Genomic DNA, 22,765 nt, shown 5'->3' on the forward strand with positions numbered 1-22,765 from the left:
TTTCTCAGTGCTGTCCAACAGTACGCTTTTTTCTTTCTATTTTCTGCTGTTGGGATTTGACATACCCCAGTCCCCATCCCACAATCTAGCGCTCAGTACCTGAGTAACCCACTGGCAGGCCCAGACCTTCTCCTGTGGTTGCGGGGGTAGCCAATGTATATGGAAATGGAGACAGGGAACAAGGGCTGGATGCAAAGCATTTAAGTGGGCCCACAGGTACACTTTAATAATGTAAAATATATTTTTTTCTAGTTTGGATATCATTCGGAAGGATTGGAGCCTCTAATGTGTTTTACCATCTCTGACCCATTGCAGAACCCCCCCCCCCCCAACACACACTTTCTTATTTAGTTTTTAGGATTTAGGATAAAAATAAAGTGATGACAAATCTTTCCAGCAAGGACAGAGGCATCAATCCTGTCCCGAAAACAGACACAGGAAAATTCCCCCTTTGAGAGCTTTCACTGAAGCAGTTGTCCCTATTGGGAGATTTCTCCTCTGTTTCTGTTCCAGTGATAACTGATGTTTCTGAGTGTATGTCCCATACTGTAACAGGAGCAGCAATACAAACCAGGCAGAAGTTCTAAGCTTCCCCCCCCTCTAACTACAACAAAAAAGTTTGGCCAGAGTTCGGCTTTAAGCCATTTATGGCTATCCACTCATAAAGCCTAGAGCAGCTCCCACTCAATAATATGACTAATTCTTTCCCATCTATGAGACTTATTTTGGTTACTTATTATCATCATTTCAGCTTAGAAATGGGCATGGACACAGCTCATGTGAGAATACTTAAGCCCAGAAAATTGCAGATGTAGAAGTTACAACCATAAAAAGTAAAGATGGAAATGTACTTCCATGTGTAAACAGAGAGCCGTGAGTGTCGAGATTCATGTGTCCACTTCTGTGGTTAATATAAAGATAGCTTTCTCCAATTTTATGTAATAAATACATGTACAGTAAAACCTCGGAATTCGAGTAACGCAGTTTACGAGCATTTCGCAATACGAGCTGTTTTTTTTGCGAGTGTTGTCTCGCAAGATAGGCAGGATTCCAGCCTCTGGGGTAGGCAGTACCGCATGTGGCCAGAGGTGCGTGGGCACCGGTGATGCTCGGAGACACTCAGGAAACACTCAGTTCCCGAGTGTCTCTGAGCATCTCTGACTGTCTCTGAGTGTTTCCCAGTGTCTCCGGCACCCCCCCACCTCTGGCCACATGCGATACTGCATACACTAGCAGTGACGCTGGAACAAATTATCTGAGCTTCCAGGGATTCCTACGGGGAAACTCGCTTTGATATACGAGTGCTTTGGATTACAAGCATGCTTCTGGAACGGATTATACTTGTAATCCAAGGTACTACTGTAGTTGGCAGGAAACTAAAAACCCAGACCAGTAGTAGACATATGTTTACTGTTGACATTTTACATGTGGAACTTCATAAAGAGAAGCATGTAACACCATTTTAAAGCGTAGCACAACTCATTGATGTAACTGTTTCCCAATGATGAATGAATAACTGTCAGGGTAGGATGCTGGCTTCCTTGGCTGTAAAGGAAAATAAGGTTTAGTTCTATTGAAAATGCTTCTACACTTGTTTTACATGCAAACAGATTACCAAGACTTTATTGGACCTAACTGTGACAAAACAGCCTTCGAAAAGGATATTGTCATTTTCTGAAGGGCAATTCTGAGCTTTATCAAAACAGTTTTAAGTTCTTTTCAGAGGTATACCAATAGTCCAAGGGTAGGTAATCTCAGCAATCTGGCTGTTGTGGAATTTCAAGCCCCTTGAGGAATTGCAAAGCTGTAGCCACTGGCATGGCTCCCAAAGGCAGAGGCATGATAGGATTTGTAGTTTTAGCACCAGGGTTCCGATAAGGAGGTACCACCGGTCCGCTTGTACAGGACCTAGGCACACAATTCCATTCTCTGCCGCCTTAGCTGTACTGCAGATGAATGAGCATAACGCCCATAACACCCTTCTGTTTATTTATAAACTGAGGCACAGTGTTTCTCCCTGCAGCAGCTGAAAGCTGGCAGGAGAGAGAGGAGGAGAAACTGGATTTCAGCTGCTGCAGGGTGAGACACATAGGGCATAATTCCTTTAACCACTTCAACACTGGGCACTTTCACCCTCTTCCTGCCCAGGCCAATTTTCAGTTTCAGTTTTTGAGACAGATAGAGCTTTCTTTTGGTGGTGTATAATCACTACTGAGTTTTTTATTTTTTGCTAAACAGATATGCAGCACTGATGGGCAGTACTGATATGCAGCACTGATGGGCAGTACTGATATGCAGCATTTATATGCAGCGCTGATAGGCAGCCTTTGACTTAAATTACTTCAGAAGGGGGCGGGTCACCCGGTTACGTCCCCAGGTGGCTCTGCCCTTTTTGCTAAACAAATAAAAAAACGCCGAAAATTTTGGAAAAATACGTTTTTCTTTGTTTCTGTTATAAAATTATGTAAATAAGTAATTTTTCTCTTTCACTGATGTGCAATGATGAAGCTGCACTGATGAGGTGGCACTGTTGGGCACTGATGGGCGGTACTGATATCCAGGACTGATGGGCGGTACTGATATGCAGCACTGATGGGCACTGATATGCGGCACTGATATGCATCACTGATGGGCAGCCTTTGACTCGAATGACTTCTTTAGAGGGTGGGGTCACCTGGTTACGTCACCGGGTGGCCCTGCCCTTGCCTATATAAGAGCTGTCAAAGCCAAGAGAGCGCACACAGCGTGTAGCCTCCAATGGAGGTGCATTTTTCCTATTTTTCGTGTCCGTCGGGCAGTGTGATTGATGGTGGATTTACATCGCGGGACACTTTTTTTTATTTTTTATTTTTTAATAAAGAATTTGTCAAAAACTGTCTCTTTGGTTTTTACTTTTTGACACTTCTTTGGTGAATGGGTAGGGGTACGATGTACCCCTACCCATTCACATAGGGGGATGGCCGGGATCTGGGGCCCCCTTGTTAAAGGGGGCTTCCAGATTCTGATAAGTCCTCCACCCGCAGACCCCGACAACCACAGCCCAGGGTTGTCTGGAAGAGGACCTTGTCCCTATCAACATGGGGGCAAGGTGCCCACCCCCCATGTTGAGGACATGTGGCCTGGTATGGTTCAGGAGGGGGGTGCTCCCTTGCCCCCCCCTTTTCTTGACCTGCCAGGCTGCATGGTCTGGTATGGATTTTGGGGGGGTGGACCCCAAGCCAATTTTTTTTCATTTCGGTGTGGTTTTTTTTTCTTTTTTTTGAAATCTGTATTGCCGGGCAATACATAAACAGCTGCAAGAAAGTTTAAATGACATTTTTTCCTTTAGAAATGTCATTATTGCTGCAGCATGTTCTATACATCACACAAATGCGCCACTTTGCAGGCAGGTTAAGGGGACCCCCCAGGTACAATATTTAAAGGAATATTTATTTTTTTTTGTTTCACTTTAAGCATTGTTAAAATCACTGCTCCTTTAAAAACGATTGCTTTAAAAACTTTTTTTTTGCATTGAAACATATCCCCTTGTCCCCTAGGGTAGTATTCGGGTTCCCATACACTTTTTATGGCAATAACTTGCATATAAGCCTTTAAAATGAGCACATCTGATTTTTCATGTTCGTGTTCCATAGACTTTAACCACTTCAGCCCCGGAAGGTTTTACTCCTTAATGACCAGGCCATTTTTTGTCATACGGCACTGCTTCACTTTAACTGACAATTGTGCAGTTGTGCGACGCTGTACCAAACAAACAAAAAAACAAAATTGATGTCCTTTTTTTCCCACAAATAGAGCTTTCTTTTGGTGGTATTTGATCACCTCTCTGGTTTTTATTTTTTGCGCTATAAACAAAAAAAGACCCTAAATTTTGAAAAAACAAAAAACAATATTTTTTACTTCCTGCTATAATAATAACATGCACTGACCGACGTCGGCTTGAGCAGGAGAGCCGTATAGGAGAGTATATATACTGTGGCTGGTGGGCAAGTGGTTTGCCTGTAGTTTGCGTGTTCGCTAGAACTTTTTGCCTGTTCGAGATGTTTTGGTGCGAACCGAACCAGGGGTATTTGGCCCATTCCTAGTAAAGTTGAAAATAGACATCTAGTTCAACCAATAAAATCATAAAATCCCATATCACAATCCTTCACCCACGGTTGATAGAGAGGAAGGTAAAAAAAAACCCAAAGCATGATCCAATTTGCTACGGCAGGGGAAAAAATTCCATCCTGATTCCCCCGAGAGGCAATCATATTTTCCCTGGATCAACCTACAAACGTCAGTACCCAGTTATATTATGTACATTTAGGAAAGAATCCAGGCCATTTTTAGCCCTGGAAGGATTTACCCCCTTAATGACCAGGCCATTTTTTGCGATACTGCACTTCGTCGCTTTAACTGACAATTGCCTGGTCGTGCGATGCTGTAACCAAACAAAATTGACGACCTTTTTTTTCCCACAAATAGAGCTTTCTTTTGGTGGTATTTGATCACCTCTGCAATTTTTATTTTTTGAGCTATAAACAAACAAAGAGCGACAATTTTGAAAAAAATGCTATAATACATCTCCAAAATAAAAAAATGTATTCATCAGTTTATGCTGATATATATTCTTATATATATTTTTGGTTAAAAAAAAAACAATAGACGTATATTGATTGGTTTGCGCAAAACTTATCGCGTCTACAAACTATGGGATAGATTTAGAGACTTTTATTTTTTTTTTTTTATTGTTTTTACTAGTAATGGCAGCGATCTGCAATTTTTTTTTTTTTTTTTATATCAGATTTTTTTGGGTAAAAATTTTATATAACAAATTACAGACAGAACAAATATAAAACAACAACAAGAAGAGAAAAAAACCCCACAAAATCTGCAATATTTCAATAGACAATTTCCTTTTCTTTCCTTCTTCCTTCCAATTAAGCAAATATATCAGCCTCAACACCATTATATTTCATTCCTTAAATTAATTTATCAACCACTGCCTCAAAGTAAATTTGAGAAAGAAAAAAAAACACATTCCAGAGAAAGAGAAAGGGATGGAGAAAAGAAAGAAGGAGATAATTTTCCTCTCTCTTTTACCCTCTGCATTATTTAGGATAGGGGGAAGCAACCATTCATGAAGACTAAAAAACAAAAATACATAACATGTATACTCCACACTCCACTTTCAACCTAAATTGAAACATGGGGCATCTTTCCTTTTTTTCCATATTTTCTGAAATTTCCAAGATGCATTACATTGAAGATAAGTATATTTTTCAAACAGTACATATTTATCCATTTCTTTTACCCAGTCCCCAAGGGTAGAAGGGTTATGTGAGATCCATCAAGAGGCTATTAATTTACTTGCCAAAAAAACATTCTCATTATAGCCACTGTCTCATCATATACTAAATTGTTAAAAATTATATACTTGAGGAGACACAGGACAGGATCAGGAGTGAGTGAGATGTCATATAGAGAATTTATCATATCTATCACATCCTGCCAATACCGATGTAATTTTGGGCATCTCCAAAACAAGTGTATAAAAGAACCAGAAGATTTCACGCATCTTGGACATTTATAATTCTCCCTTCTACCTACTCTATGCAGCAGTTCTGGGGTACAGTACGCCCTGAACAAGATAAAAAGTTGGGTCATTCTATGAGTTGGAGATAACGAGACAAGCTGAACATTCCTCATTATTTGGTCCCATATTTCTTCTAAATTCACATCAATATCCGCCTCACATTTTTGTCTACATGGAATCGGAAATTTGAGAAGCAATTCAGATAATAATTTCATATATACCGTACTTTAGAAAATGGTATTATTTTCTTGGATACAATGTCCAAAACGGGACTTTGTAGTAAGCGATGGTCGGGGCCACACCTTGTTTTTTAAGAGCATGTCTTAATTGTAAGTATTGAAAAAAACACCTTTTATCCAAGCCATAGTCACTACAGAGCTGCTGATAAGTTTTCATCACTCCATCAGAATACAATTGCATCAAGGTATTAATCCCTGCAGGTTCCCATCTAGAAAATCCTTCCAAATGGTAGACTACAGACAATGCCCCGTTTGACCACAACGGAGTATATCTAGTATATCCCTGAAAACCCAATATTGTTTTAGTAGACAGCCAGACCTTATATATCAAATGCAATGTCGGGTAGGTATATTGATTAAAGGTGAAATAGAAGAATCAAGAGAGAGTAATGGATTACCATTATCAAATAAAGTGATAACTATATATATATATATATATATACATATATGAAGTATCTCACAAAAGTGAGTACACCCCTCACATTTTTGTAAATATTTTATTCTATCTTTTCATGTGACAACACTGAAGAAATGATACTTTGCTACAATGTAAAGTAGTGATTGTACAGCTTGTATAACAGTCAAAATTTGCTGTCCCCTCAAAATAACGCAACACACAGCCATTATTGTCAAAACCACTGGCAACAAAAGTGAGTACACCCCTAAGTGAAAATGTCCAAATTGGGCCAAAAGTGTCAATATTTTGTGTGGCCACCAATATTTTCCAGCTCTGCCTTAACCCTCTTGGGCATGGAGTTCACAGAGCTTCACAGGTTGCCACTGGAGTCCTCTTCCACTCCTCCATGACGACATCACAGAGCTGGTAGATGTTGAGACCTTGCGCTCCTCCACCTTCCATTTGAGGATGACCCTCAGATGCTCAATAGGGTTTAGTTCTGGAGACATGCTTGGCCAGTCCATCACCTTTAGTGAGGGGTGTACTCACTTTTGTGAGTTACTGTATATATATATATATATATATATATATATATATATATATATATATATATTATTAAGGCCCTGAGTTTCGCATCCCACAAGGTGTTGAAGTTGAGCCGCCAGGAAGTAAATCCAAGGATTTGGAATCGAAAGCCCACCTTGAGCATTAGGATATTGTAAATATTCATATTTAATTCTAGCTGGCTTATTCTGCCATATCAAGCTCCGAAAGATCATGCCAAATCTATTGAAATATTTCTGTTAAATCCAACAGGGTGAGTTATGTAAATAATACAGTAGTTGTGGCATCCATATCATTTTCAAGAAATTAGATTTTGAGATCCGCATTTCTGAAGTAGTGGTAGTAAATTTCGGGAAATATATTCCTTAGGTTGGGCAGAGATAGTCACCCCTAGGTATTTAATCTGTGTATCCAGCCTAAGTTGTGATACTATAGGGGGAAAGGGTCCCGGAGAGGATCCAATGGGATCTGCGATTTTTGGCAGGACTGCGACATTGCGGCGAATAAATCTGACCCCAAATGACACTTTTTGGGCACCAGTGACATTATTACATTAATCAGTGCTATAAAAATGTACCAATCAATGTAAAAATGACACTGGCAGGGAAGGGGTTAACAGTAGGGGATGATCAAGGGGTTAAGTGTGTTTCCTCAGCGTGCTCTATCTGTAGGCAGATCCCCATTCTACCTCTGTACTAGGCAATCGCAGGTCGCCGACGGGCATTGAGTTCGCCCAACCCGCGGGCATGCTCCCACAGCGTGCAGCGGATGTGAGGAGCGCACGCCCGCCCACTATAGCATCTGTGCGAGCCGCTTTGCAGCTACAGTGATTTGCGCAGGAGAGCCGACCTGCCACCATATAACAATGGCGGCTGGTCGGCTAGTGGTTAAAGCAATCTACAGAGCTGGCCAGAACCACCTCTGGAGGGAGTCTATTCCACATTTTCACAGCTGTTTTCCATATTTGGGGATGAAATCTCTTTTCCTCTAGACATTAAGAGTGCCTCCTTGTCCTCTGTGATGACCTTCAAGTGAATAACTCAACACCAAGTTCACTATATGGATCCCTTATGTATTTGTACATATTGATCATATCTCCCCTTAATCTCCTCTTCTCAAGAGAGGATAAAGTCAGTTCCTGTAATCGTTCCTCATAGCTGGGCTCCTCCATGCCTCTTATCAGTTTGGTTGCCCTTCTTTGCACTTGCTCCAGTTCCCCGATATCCTTTTTGAGAGCTGGTGCTCAAAACTAAACTGCATATTCCAGATGAGGTCTTACTAATGATTTGTACAGGGGCAAAATTATATCTCGCTGGAGTCCATACCTCTCTTAATACAAGAAAGGAGTTTTCTCGCTTTGGAAACTGCAGTTTGGCATCGCATGCTATTATTAAGCTTATGATCTACTAAAACCCCCAGATCCTTCTCCACCATTGATTCCCCCAGTTGTACTCCCCCTAGTATGTATGATGCATGCATATTCTTAGCTCTTAAGTGCATAAGTTTACATTTATCAACATTAAACCTCATTTGCCACTTAGTTGCCCAATTAGACAGTGCATTGAGGTTGGCTTGTAAATTGGAGACATCCTGTAAGGACGTTATTCCACTGCAAGGCTTAGTGTCATCTGCAAAGACTGAAATGGTACTTTTAATCCCAGACCCTATATCATTTATAGAGACGTTAAAAAGTAAGGGTCCCAACCAGGGGTGTATCATGAAATGAGTTGGACCCGTGTGCAAGATAAAAAGTAGGCCCTAGGCAATGAAAAAAAAAACAAATGTGGTGTGCATAGCGTGCCACGGCAGAATATGGATGTGGCTTAAATTGCGCTACATATTGGGCGTGGCTTAAAGGGAGTGTGGTTTAATAGAGTCTGAGATGACTTACATAGTGCAGAATGCAGTAATGTTAAATAGGGAATGTACAGTGCGGAGAGTACGGCGTCGGGTATTATGTGCAGAAGAGGAGAATGGAGTGTATGGTTGTAGGTAGTATGTGCAGAAGAGGCGTGTGGAGTGTATGAAGGTGGGTATAATGTGCATGTAAGGCATCTGGAGTGTACAGAGGTGGGTAGTATGTGCAGGATGGTGTCAGTCGACAGTGGATGGTGTCAGTAGTGTTTATTTGACTTTTTTTATTTTTTGTTTATTATTTTTTTACAATTTAAATTTTTTAGTATTTTTTTCAAAATGCTTTTGGGGGGCCAGTGGATGGTGTCAGTAGGGCAGTGGACAATGTCAGCAGAGCAATGGACAGTGTCAGACTTTTACTTTTATCATTTGTTTTACAATTGTATTTTTTAAATAGTTTTTTACAATTTATTTTTGTATTTTTATGTTCTTCACAATGATTGGGGGGGGGGGGGGTTATTGGACAGTGCCAGTAGGTCTGTTTTTTGTTTTTATTATTTTGGCTAAATTTTTTTAAAATTTTATTGTTAATTTTTTTTTTTATTATTTTTTAATATTTGTTAAAGATTTGTTTACAGTGCTTCTGGGGAAAGGGGTGGGGGGAGGGTATGTGGCAGTGGACTGTGCCAGTAGTTGTTTATTTTTACATTTTTTTTACATTTTAACTTGTTTTTATTTTTTTTCACAATGCTTTTTGGGGGGAGGGGGTTTGGGAATTGGACAGTGTTGGTATGGCAGGGGGGAGTGGTGTAAGTAGTTTTTTATCTTATATATTTTAAATATATATATATATATATATATATATATATATATATATATATATATATATAATTTTTTTTACAATTACATTTTTTAATATGCATTGCATTTTTTTTGATCAGCCTTGTTGGTGGGCTTTGGTGAGATATCAGGGGACCCCTGACATCTCCCCTTTGAGACATAGAAAGGGACTGGGGAATCTCTGTCCTCAGTCCCTTTCACCTCAGCAGCCTCAGCATTGAAAATGAATGAACAAGAGACTCCTGTTCATTCATAAACTGAAGCAGAGTAAACAGTTTACTCTACTCAGTTATCAAAGGACACAGGAGCGAGCAGTAGCGATCGCTCACTGTGTCCAATTTAGAAAAGGAAGGGGCCAGTAAATTACATATTTACTAGTCCCTTCCTCCGCTCTCCATCCTGACACATCCCCCGCAACTGGTGGCAGAGAAGGGAAGCCAGCTGCGGGGGATGGGGGGGGGTGGAGGAGGACAGGGAGCCGGAGGAGGAGGACAAGGGGCTGGAGGAGCACACGGAGAAGGACACAGAGGGGGCCAGAGAAGGAGGACAGGGGGCTGGAAGAGTGGTCAGAGGAGCACACAAGGGGCAGAGGAGGAGGACACGGAGGGGGCCAGAGGAGGAGGACACAGGGAACAGCCGGAGATGATTGTGCTGTGAAGGAAAGCTGTGAGCGTCGATCTCCTTGCATGGCTTTTCAGCTGACAGCCGCGAGAGGAGGAAAAGTGGCTGTGTGCAGGGTGGGTCACAGTGGGCCACCCCCCCCCCCCCCCCAGCAGTGAACATCATACACACATGGTTGATACACCACTGGTCCCAACACTGAACCTTGGGGTACATCAATAATAACCTTAGACCATTCGGAATAAGAATCATTAACCACTACTCTCTAAATTCTAACTTTTTAGCCAGTTCTCAGTCCATTTACAAACTGATCTTTCCAAGCTTGTAGACTTTATCTTACACATTAGCCGCATATACTGTATGCCTATGTAGCAGCAGGTGGTCCTAAGTAAACATGGGAGCCACTGAATCAAGCCATAACACTTGCTGTATAGAGTATGATAGTAGATGAGTATGCAGGGAAACATACCCTGTCCATGGTAGGGCAAAGACTAGAAAAACATTTACTTCTCCACAGGGGAACTGGTTTCACATCAACATGATGATAATTTCAGAGTGTAGGGAAACACTATCAGGTTGACCTGGAATGCAGAACCTGTGGAATGGAGAATACACTCATCAGTCTTTAGTAGTTGTGCTGTATGTTGCTATTAGCTTGATTGGCTTAACACTAGGACACCGCCGAGCCATTGTGGCATTATAGTCATAGCATTAGAGGTCTTGGCATGGCAAATGGTGGCTCAGAAGCTCCGGAAAAGGTGTTTTGATAGCTATGACATGTTTACTACTAATTTGTTGCAGTGACATCCCAATACCCAGGATTTCCTAACCACAAAAATGAGGAGAGGGCAGTCTTTTCCCAGGCAATTCTGGAGAGTTTGGGGTCTTTTACCAGGGAAAGGAGAGCGTGCGGACCTGCCAATGCTCACCAGAGAGACAGCTACAGAGGAGACAGAGCTGTATGAGGACAGAGCATGCAGACCTACTGCTGTGTTCTGAGCACCCAGAGAACGGAGAGACTAAGCCACAGAAAGCTGCTGTGTCTTGGGACCAGAGCTGAGGAAACCCATTGTCGTGTGTGTTTACATCAGTAGGGACCTAATCGTCAGGAATGAGACTTAACTCCTTACCGCACGCAGTTAATGCCAGTAGAGACTGCTCTTCACTTAGCAGCCTATCAGCCATCCATTGAACAGTCTTAAAGGCACAGCTGTATGTGTACCACCTTACAGACGGACCCCAACATCAGCCAGTTTAACATTGCACATTAAGTGCCAGGTATCAGACAAACACCTTCCAGGGGTGCTCCTCTCAGGAACACTTATGCATATCCACATGTGAGGGTTCCACAACAGAGTGCACTCTAGGATGCTTTGGTTATTGCAGAGTTACTGTGAGACTTTATTTACTGCCTTTACTTCCTTTCCTTTATTAACGTTATCTTTGACCTTTTATTGATTTGCGCCTCGTGTTACTTTGCCTTCCTTGTGTTATTTTGCCTTGCTTTATTATACATATTTTTCGTAATAATTTTTAACTTTTTTTTAATAACATAGTATACTTAAAGCGGAGCTCCACCCACAAGGGGAAGTTTCACTTTAGGGACTCGTCCCCCACTCCTCTTGAAGAATTGGCACTTTTAAATAGCAGGGGGGTGCAGATACCCGATTTTGACAGGTACCTGCACCCACTTCCACTCCGAACGCCTAGGCGATCAAAGCAAAAGTTCTCCTCCCTCCCCACCTGCAGTACTCTGGGACACGTGACAGGTCCCAGAAGACTGCATCCACCATTCACAATGCACAGTGCTGCTTTCACATGCGCAGTGGGCACCTGACTGTGAAGCCGCAAGCTGTCACAGCCGGGTGCCCAGAGTGAAGATGCCGGTGCTGAGAAAAGAAGGCAGGGTGAACCGACTGGGGTGAGCACAACGCTGGATCATGGGACAGGTGAGTGGCTGTTTTTTAAAAGTTAGAAACTACATTTTTGTAGCTGCTGACTTTTATTTTTTTTTTCACAGGAAACTGGAACTCCTCTTTAACTGCTCTGTGCAGTGGGTTTTGCACAAAGCATCCCCAATCCTCTTCTTCTGGAGTCCTCCCCCAACATTCCTGGCTCCTCCCCCCGCCAAGTGCCCCCACAGCTAGCTACTTGCTATGGGGGCACTCATGTGTGCTTGCTCCCGAGCTAGTTCCCGCTGCTGTCGCCAATAAGTAGGCAGAGAGTCGGGAGAGCCACTGCTCTCATGCACATCACTGGATGGAGATCAGGCGCAGGTAAGTATAAGGGTAGGCTGGGGGGGAGCTGGACAAAGAAAGTGTTTTATGTTAATGCAGAGAATGCATTAGGATAAAAAAAACTCTCAGGCTTTAGAACCACTTTAAGTCACACAGGTGTGAGCAGCCTTCAACCTATAACCAGGTAGAGAACCAATCGTATCAAAAGGCTCTTGCGAAAGTAAGAGCTATACAACAAAATTATTTTCTGTAAAAATAATAAAAGTAAACAAATAATAATACATAAAAAAGAAATGCAATGAGCAAGAAAGCCAGCACACCAAAGTATCAGCTCAAAAGTCTTTATAGCTTTATACTTTACAAATGGGTAACAAAATAGGTAGAGAAGATGTGACCAATGCATTTCAGGGGCCAAGGAATCCCTCATCATCAGATCTAGGGTTTTGTTTCCAGTATTCCTACATGGACTCTTCTGAAAGGGGATCTTATTCTGGAAATGAATTAAAGAGTCACTGAGCTCTTTTAGTTTGTGCCTGGATTAGGATCCCCTTTCAGCAGACTATTCAAGTCCATTTAGGAATACTAGCAACTAAATTCAAATACGTGGTCACTGCATATCTACTTATTGTTACTTCCTTGCCGAAATACAGCTATATATACAGTATATATTTGGACTGATCATTTGGCGTTCTATTTTGCTTGCTTATTCAGTTTTTTTATTTTAGTTTCTGTGTTTCTGAGCAGTCAAAGTTTTCAAGAGCTATTATCAACCTGAATATGAATAAAGCCACGTTTGAGTCTAGTGCCTCAATTTTATTCTTCTTTAGAAAAGAAATGCAGACTGTGAAAATTGTATTGCTCCCTCACATGGGTGGTCAGTGAAATGACCATTTACACTGGTGTTCAATACAGTGCACCCTTACATTGGTGGTAAGTGAAATGCTCTCTTACATTGGTGGCCTGTGAAGAAGGGCCTTCTTCAGTGGTCAGTGGGAGAGAGACCCCTTTACCTTGATGGTCAGTGTAGAAGGACCCCAATACAATGGGAACTATGCTCCTTACAAAAGTGATTAGTGAAACAATAAGTCTTAAATTTGTGGTCATTGGGAAGAATGCGGCTTAAATTGGTGGTCAGTAGAAAGAATGAATAGATAATTAATGGGCACGGCGCCAAAAACAGCTGATCCAGGAACGGAGGACTTGTAACAATGTGTCGAATTGTCATGTGTCGAACATGTCAGAGAAAAAAAAAAATATATATATATATACCTGTATATATATATATATATATATATATATATATATATATATATATATATATATATATCCGAATCACTGAGTTGGAAAAAGGTACACCCCCTTATGTCAGTATTTTGTTGGACCACCTTTTGCTTTAATTACAGCCTTTAGTCTGTTGGGATATGTCTCTATTAACTTTGCACATCTAGACTTTGCAATATTTGACCACTTTTCTTTGCAGAACTGCTCAAGTTCAGTCATTTGTGGACTGCAGTCTTCAAGTCATTACAGGGGGGTTTAAGTCGGGCTCTGATTAAGCCATGCAAGGACATTCACCCTTTTCTCCTTCAGCCACTGTGTGGTAATTTTTGCTGTGTGCTTTGGGTCATTGTCATTATGAAAGGTAAACCTTCCCATTGACAACATTCTGGCAGAGAGCAGCTAATTTTCCTGAAGAATTTGATGATATTTTGCTCCATCCATTTTTCTTCTATGCTGACAAGTGCTCCAGTCCCTGCTGCAGAGAAACATCCCCATAACAGGATATTACCATCTCCATGCTTTACTGTAGGAATGGTGGTATTTGGATGGTGAGCTGTATTGGATTTCCACCAGACATCTCATGTGGTGTTGAGGTCAAATAATAAAATTTTTGTCTCATCTGACCACCTTAAAGGGGTTGTGAACCCTCATGTTTTTTAATGCATAGGATGCATTAAGGTGAAAAAACTTCTGCCACTGACCAGCCCCCCAGCCCCCCGTTTTACTCACCTGAGCCCCATATTTTCCTTGCAGGAGACGCATTGGACCTCTCTGCTCATTGTCTCAGCTCTTGATTGGATAGATTGATAGCAGCACAGCCATTGGCTCCCACTGCTGTCAATCAAATCCAATGACTCCGGCGCTGGGGGCTGGGACGAGCCTGGCATTCTGCGTCTATGGACGCAAATGCTGGACTCGGGAGCACGCCCGCAATATAACCCCCTGGGAGAGCGCTTCTCCTAGGGGGTCATATGATGCGGGGAGGAGCTACCAGCTTTGCCAGGGGACCCCAGAAGTTGAGGATCGGGGCCACTCTGTGCAAAACGAACTGCACAGTGGAGGTTAGTATGATATGTTTGTTATGTTGTGTTAAAAATAAAACGTAGATTTAGAATAACTTTAAACACACCTTGAATATTCTGAGGCCACATGGAAACAGGTGTTATGGTCAGATGAGACTAAAATTTTATTATTTGGCCTCAACACCAATCAATATGTCTGGCATAAATCCAATACAGCTCACCATCCAAATAACAGCATCCCTACAGTAAAGCATGGAGGTGGTGAAGGGGGTGGGGGGGGGGGGGCTTGGGAGGGTCTCTGCAACAAAGACTGGAGCACTTGTCAGGATAGAAGAAAAGTGGATGGGGAAAAATACTGTTAAATTCTTGAGGAAAATTTGCTGCCCTCTGCCAGAATGTTGTCAATGGGAAGAAGGTTTATCCTCCAACATGACAACGACCCAAAGCATACAGCAAAAATGACCGCACAGTGGTTGAAGAAGAAAAAGGTGACTATCCTTGCATGGCTTAGTCAGAGCCCAGACTTAAACCCCATTTAAAACCTCTGAAATTACTAGAAGATTGCAGTCCACAATCACCATCAAATTTAACTAAACTTGAGCGGTTCTGCAAAGCAGAGTGGGCAAATATTGCAAATGTGCAAAGTTAGTGGAGACATATCTCAACAAATTAAAGGCTCTAATTAAAGCAAAAGCTGATTCAACAAAATACTGACATAAGGGGGGTGATCCTGTTTCCAACTCAGTGATTCTGCTTTTGATTATTTTTTTTTCTGACATGTTGGTGTTATATCATTCACTTGGATGTTATAAGTTATAAGAGTAAATACAGCTGGATAAAACAAAAACTGTGTCTTTTAATTTCAGGCTGCAATGCAACAACATTTTATTATTTAAAAGGGGGGGGGGGGTGATTCTTTTCTATACCCACTGTATATTCTTTCTCATTTGGCCTCATTTACATGGGTGTACCCAGGGGCGTCAGTGTAGGTAGGTCAGTGTATGTAGGTCAGTGTAGGTAGGTAATTACCGTCAGTGTAGGTAGGTCAGTGTATGTAGGTCAGTGTAGGTAGGTAACTACCGTCAGTGTAGTTAGGTCAGTGTATGTAGGTCAGTGTAGGTAGGTCAGTGTAAGTAGGTCACTACCATCAGTGTAGGCAGGTCAGTGTAGGGAGGTCACTACCGTCAGTGTATGTAGGTCAGTGTAGGTAGGTCACTACCGTCAGTGTATGTAGGTCAGTGTAGGTAGGTCAGTGTATGTAGGTCAGTGTAGGTAGGTCAGTGTATGTAGGTTAGTGTAGATAGGTCAGTGTATGTAGGTCAGTGTAGGTAGGTCACTACCATCAGTGTATGTAGGTCAGTGTAGGTAGGTCACTACCATCAGTGTATGTAGGTCAGTGTAGGTAGGTCACTACCATCAGTGTATGTATGTCAGTGTAGGTAGGTCAGTGTAGCTAGGTCACTACCATCAGTGTAGCTAGGTCAGTGTAGGTAGGTCACTACCGTCAGTGTATGTAGGTCAGTGTATGTAGGTCACTACCATCAGTGTATGTAGGTCAGTGTAGGTAGGTCAGTTTAGGTAGGTCACAACTGTCAGTGTAGGTAGGTCAGTGTAGGTAGGTCACTACCATCAATGTAGGTAGGTCAGTGTAGGTAGGTCACCGCCCAGCCAAAAAAAAAAAAGGCCTGCGTCACGTGTACATCCCCCCCCCCCGTTTCCAGCCTTGGACTTCAGGCTGAAGCCCCTGGTATTTTTGCCACCTAGCAATGCCCCTGGGTGTACCTATCCATACATCCGCAGGAAGGTCCATTTTCACTTACACTGGATCCACAGGTGTTTTGTACCTTGGCATGAAGGCAGTCACATTCATGACTATTGAGGAGTAGTGGTTGGGACCTCTCTCCCCTGATTGGCTAACTGACTTTGATTGACAGCAGCAGGAGCCAATGGAGCAGCTTATGTGTTTCAGCCAATCAGGAGGGAGAGTCCCATACGGCCGAGGGACTTGTGGACATCGCTGGACCTAAATGGGGCTCAGGTAAGTATTAGGGGGGCTGGGGCTACAATGCATTAAGATAAAAAAAAACTTTCTGCCTTTACAACCACTTTAAGTACCACAGTATTCCCTGCAGTGCAATCCGGACTATTCATTTTGTAAATTTCTTATCTACCTTTGTGGCGTAAGAAAGTATGATAGTAGAACCATGTCATAATATGCTGGAAGAGGTTATGCCCTGCAAGTCAGTCAGGCTCTATTACACTGCACAATGCTGTGCTGGTAGCTTGGTGGGGAAGTGTTTAAGCAGCTTATAGGAGGGGAGAACAAAGGGTGGGCCTGATGTTCTCTCGTAATCCGGTGAGCAAGCAGGTGACATAGAAAGCTGCAGAGGTGCAATAATGAACAATGGTATCAGCATCCTAGCCATACAATATTTCAACACTGTGCACATTTTATACCTGGCGAATAGAATTTTGCCAGGTAAAACAGCAAACACTGTACATTTAACTGTTATCTGGATTGCTGATTTAATGGTCGATTACTTTATCAACATTGTGAATGAGCCTTAAAAATGTTGTACATCAGTTTTACTAGGATGTCAGTCTTTACAGCTCTGAATACTTATCCATGACTTATGTTTTAAACAGCCTTCTTGTTTCAGATTTGTAATAAGGAAAAAAAGATCAAGGTCTAAAACGGAACAATAAAGGGATTGGGGGCAAAAATCGCAACTTATTTTATGAACTGTGATATGATATTTGTGTTTTTATTGAAACCCACCTTGTATTGCTTTTTTATATATATATATATATATATATATATATATATATATATATATATATATATATATATATACACTGAGCAAAATATAAACGCAACGCTTTTGTGTTTGCCCCTATTTATCATGAACTGAGTACAAAGATCTATGACATTTACTATGTACACAAAAGGCCAATTTCTCTCAAATATTGTTCACAAATCTGTCTAAATCTGTGTTAGTGAGCACTTCTCCTTTACTGGGATAATCCATCCACCTCACAGGTGTGGTATATCAAGATGCTGATTGGACAGCATGATTACTGCACAGGTGTGCCTTAGGCTGGCCACAATAAAAGGCCACTCTAAAATGTGCAGTTTTATTGTATTGGGGGGGTCGGGGGTCCGAAAACCAGTCAGTATCTGGTGTGACCACCGTTTGCCTCATGCAGTGCAGCACATCTCCTTCGCATAGAGTTGATCAGGTTGTTGATTGTGGCCTGTGGAATGTTGATCCATTCCTCTTTAATGGCTATGCAAAGTTGCTGAATATTGGCAGGAACTGGAACACGCTGTCGTATACGCCGATCCAGAGCATCCCAAACATGCTCAATGGGTGACATGTCAGATGAGTATGCTGGCCATGCAAGAACTGGGATGTTTTCAGATTCCAGGAACTGTGTACAGACCCTTGCAACATGGAGCCATGCATTATCATGCTGCAACATGAGGTGATGGTTGTGGATGAATGGTATAACAGTGGGCTTCATGACCTTGTCACGGTATTTCTGTGCATTCAAAATGCCATCAATAAAATGCACCTGTGTTCGTTGTCCATATGCCTGCCTATACCATTACCCTACCGCCACCATGGGCCACTGGATCCACAACATTGACATCAGCAAACCGCTCACCCACATAACGCCACACATGCTGTCTGCCATCTTCCCTGTACAGTGAAAAACGGGATTCATCCATGAAGAGAACACCTCTCCAAAGTGCCAGACACTATCGAATGTGAGCATTTGCACATTCAAGTCGGTTACGACGATGGACTGCAGTCAGGTCGAGACCCCGATGAGGACGATGAGCATGCAGGTGAGCTTCCCTGAGACGGTTTCTGACAGTTTGTGCAGAAATTCTTTGGTTATGCAAACCGATTGTTGCAGCAGCTGGCTGGATCGCTGGTATCAGACAATCTTGGAGGTGAAGATGCTGGATGTGGAGATCCTGGGCTGGTGTGATTACACTTGGTCTACGGTTGTGAGGCCGGTTGAATGTACTGCCAAATTCTCTGAGACGGCTTATGGTTGAGAAATGAACATTCAATTCAAGGGCAACAGCTCTGGTGGACATTCCTGTAGTCAGCATTCCAATTGCACGCTCCCTTAAAACTTGTGACATCTGTGGCACTGTGCTGTGTGATAAAACTGCACATTTTACAGTGGCCTTTTATTGTGGCCAGTCTAAGGCATACCTGTGCAATAATCATGCTGTCTAATCAGCATCTTGATATGCCACACCTGTGAGGTGGATGGATTATCTTGGCAAAGGAGAAGTGCTCACTAACACAGATTTAGACAGATTTGTGAACAATATTTGAGAGAAATAGGCCTTTTGTGTACATAGAAAAAGCCGTAGATCTTTGCGTTCAGCTCATGATAAATAGAGGCAAACACAGTATATAAAAATCGGAATCGGATGTGGGCAGAGAGGGTGATCAGTGTGGCAGAGGGGCAATTACTGTAAACAATGTCCTGTATGGCTCTTTCTGCAGCAGCTGAAAGCTGTCTTCTTCTCCTCTCCCTCCCATTGGCTTTTAACTGCTGCAGAGAGAGCCATACAAAGGACCGGTTCCAGTACTTGCCCCCTGCCACACCAACTACCCTCCCTGTGCACCATATGTTTCCCCTTGCTGACGCAAGCACACAATAGGATCCTTCAAGATTGAGAGTGGGGGAAGGATCCGGTATAAATGTCGTATTTGCCAGCCCCTTCCTTTCCTGAAGGAACACAATGAGTGATCGGTACCGGTATCACTCACTGATAATATGAGGTATCACTCACTATGTTCATTCATAAGTGAAGCATTGGCTGTATGGGGCCCCTTTTCAGGTTGTCTGTATGGGGCCCGTGGTTTCTAACAGCAGCCCTGTATGTGTACATATACAGTATCTCACAAAAGTGAGTACACCCCTCACATTTTTGTAAATATTTTATTATATCTTTTCATGTGACAACACTGACGAAAAGACACTTTGCTACAATGTAAAGTAGTGAGTGTACAGCTTGTATAACAGTGTAAATTTGCTGTCCCCTCAAAATAACTCAACACACAACCATCAATGTGTAAACCTCTGGCAACAAAAGTAAGTATACCCCTAAGTGAAAATGTCCAAATTGGGTCCAATTAGCAATTTTCCCTCCCTGGTGTCAAGTGACTTGTTAGTGTTACAAGGTCTCAGGGGCGAATGGGGAGGAGGTGTGTTAAATTTGGTGTTATCGCTCTCACTCTCTCATACTGGTCACTGGAAGTTCAACATGGCACCTAATGGCAAAGAACTCTCTGAGGATCTGAAAAAAAAGAATTGTTGCTCTGCATAAAGATGGGGCTATAAGAAGATTGCCAAGACCTTGAATCTGAGCTGCAGCATGGTGGCCAAGACCATACAGCGGTTTAACAGGACAGGTTCCACTCAGAACAGGACTCGCATGGTCGACCAAAGAAGTTGAGTGCACGTGCTCAGCGTCATATGCAGAGGTTGTCTTTGGGAAATAGACGTATGAGTGCTGCCAGCATTGCTGCAGAGGTTGAAGGGGTGGGGGGGGTCAACCTGTTAGTGCTCAGACCATACGCTGCACACTGCATCAAATTGGTCTGCATGGCTGTCATCCCAGAAGGAAGCCTCTTCTAAAGATGATGCACAAGAAAGCCGGAAAACAGATTGCTGAAGACAAGCAGACTAAGGACCAGGATTACTGGAACCATGTCCTGTGGTCTGATGAAACCAAGATAAATGTATTTGATTCAGATGGTGTTAAGTGTGTGTGGCGGCAACCAGGTGAGGAGTAGAAAGACAAGTGTGTCTTGCCTACAGTCAAGCATGGTGTGGAAGTGTCATGGTCTGGGTTGCATGAGTTCTGCCGGCACTGGGGAGCTACAGTTCATCAAGGGAACCATGAATGCCAACATGTACTGTGACATACTGAAGTCGAGCATGATCCCTTCCCTTCGGAGACTGGACCGCAATGCAGTATTTCAACATGAAAACGACCCCAAACACACCTCCAAGACAACCACTGCCTTGCTAAAGAAGCTGAGGGTAAAGATGATGGACTGGCCAAGCATGTCTCCAGACCTAAACCCTATTGAGCATCTGTGGGGCATCCTCAAACGAAAGGTGGAGGAGCGCAAGGTCTCTAACATCCACCAGCTCTGTGATGTCGTCATGGAGGAGTGGAAGAGGACCTCAGTGGCAACCTGTGAAGCTCTGGTGAACTCCATGCCCAAGAGGTTTAGGGCAGTGCTGGAAAATAATGGTGGCCACACAAAATATTGACACTTTGGGCCCAGTTTGGACATATTCACTTAGGGATGTACTCACTTTTGTTGCCAGCGGTTTAGACATTAATGGCTGTGTGTTGAGTTATTTTGAGGGGACAGCAAATTTACACTGTTATACAAGCTGTACACTTACTACTTTACATTGTAGCAAAGTGTCAATTCTTCAGTGTCACATGAAAAGATAAAATTAAATATTTACAAAAATGTGAGGGGTGTACTCACTTTTGTGAGATACTGTATATATTTTTTTATGATGATATATGTATACTGTATACATTTGTGACTCTGAACAGCTTTTATTGACTTTTCAGTTTCTAGGAGGGGCGTGGACTCTGGGCTTTGTTCTTTGTGATGTCCTTATGACCATGGATGTCATGCTCTGTACAGCTTCCATCTTCAATCTCTGTGCGATCAGTGTAGACAGGTAAGTGATTCTAGTATGTAAAAAGTAAAAAACCTCCCTGATTAAAGGAGCTGTTGGTGACATATATTAAAGATTAACAAAATGCACTACTATATAGAAAAACCAGCTTACGTTGCTACTTAAAATCAGTAATGCAGATGCAGTATAGTGGTTACCCAACATACTTCAAAGTAATAATAGATGAACCTTGCGAGCCACTTACGGATAAATGCCCAAAAAAATATCAAAATAGTGTATAACCAATCCTGTGTAACCAATCAGCTGCAAACACTCAATCACGTTTCATAATCGTGTAAGTGACAAATAGAAAAAATGTGTCTGCGCTAGATAAAAATTATCGTTTCAATAATAAATACAAAAATAAATACGTAAAAAAAAATTGTTATAGCTAACCAATAAATCAAAAAATATCCATAAGTACATAAATTTGTAAAGTGCTCAGTGCTATATCAAACATGCAATAAAAGTGCTCAATCAGAAAATAGAATATCAAAAAATTCGATATAAGTGCTCAATCAAGAAATTGAATACAATATAAAAGGGAATATCTTCTTGTGAATCTAATAAAGTCCAAGACAATGTGCATCCAAAAATGTAAAAGTGCCCAAAAACATTGTCCATATTCAGTGAAATCCACACATCTTTCCTTCTGAAGGTGTATCACCATAAAACGTGCTAAAGTGTCTTCCAGTGTTCCCCACAAGCATATATGCTCACCTTCTTGCGTGTGACACAGTGGTTACACTCTGTCAAACCAAGCTTTGGAGACACTCCTGTGCTCTAATGGAAACCGCTGTGTAGATCTCCAATGCTCTCAATCAAGGTTATATATGCAAAAAGAAAAGAGACTCCATAGTGCAACATTGCATGATGTAATAAAACGTTTTATTGAGAAAAGACTAACTCCCCTTGTGGGGGTACTCACATACTGTGGGTGCGTTAGTGCACCATCCTAAACAGATTAAAAACGGCCGATCTCGTGGTATGGCGTGCGGTGCGGTGTGTCATACGAACTCTCCCTCTCTCTCTCTCTCTGCTGACAGCTCCGTCCAGGCCCCTCCCCTACGCGTGTTCGGCACCGGGATCACGTGCCTTCATCAGGGGGAATCCCCCTGATGAAGGCACGTGATCCCGGTGCCGAACACGCGTAGGGGAGGGGCCTGGACGGAGCTGTCAGCAGAGAGAGAGGGAGAGTTCGTATGACACACCGCACCGCACGCCATACCACGAGATCGGCCGTTTTTAATCTGTTTAGGATGGTGCACTAACGCACCCACAGTATGTGAGTACCCCCACAAGGGGAGTTAGTCTTTTCTCAATAAAACGTTTTATTACATCATGCAATGTTGCACTATGGAGTCTCTTTTCTTTTTGCATATATAACCTTGATT

General features: G+C 42.3%; 1 protein-coding gene across 1 annotated transcript in view; it reads left to right on the forward strand.

Annotated features, from left to right (window-relative positions):
- DRD4 (dopamine receptor D4) overlaps positions 1-22,765 on the forward strand; it is a 189,810-nt gene that overhangs the window by 10,809 nt on the left and 156,236 nt on the right. The window contains exon 2 of the mRNA XM_073604924.1: positions 21,262-21,374. Within this exon, the coding sequence (XP_073461025.1) occupies positions 21,262-21,374 (113 nt within the window). The remainder of the gene's footprint in view (positions 1-21,261; positions 21,375-22,765) is intronic.

The sequence above is a fragment of the Aquarana catesbeiana genome, linkage group LG11 (assembly GCF_042186555.1).
Source record: "Aquarana catesbeiana isolate 2022-GZ linkage group LG11, ASM4218655v1, whole genome shotgun sequence".
NCBI classification, from domain to species: Eukaryota; Metazoa; Chordata; class Amphibia; order Anura; family Ranidae; genus Aquarana; species Aquarana catesbeiana.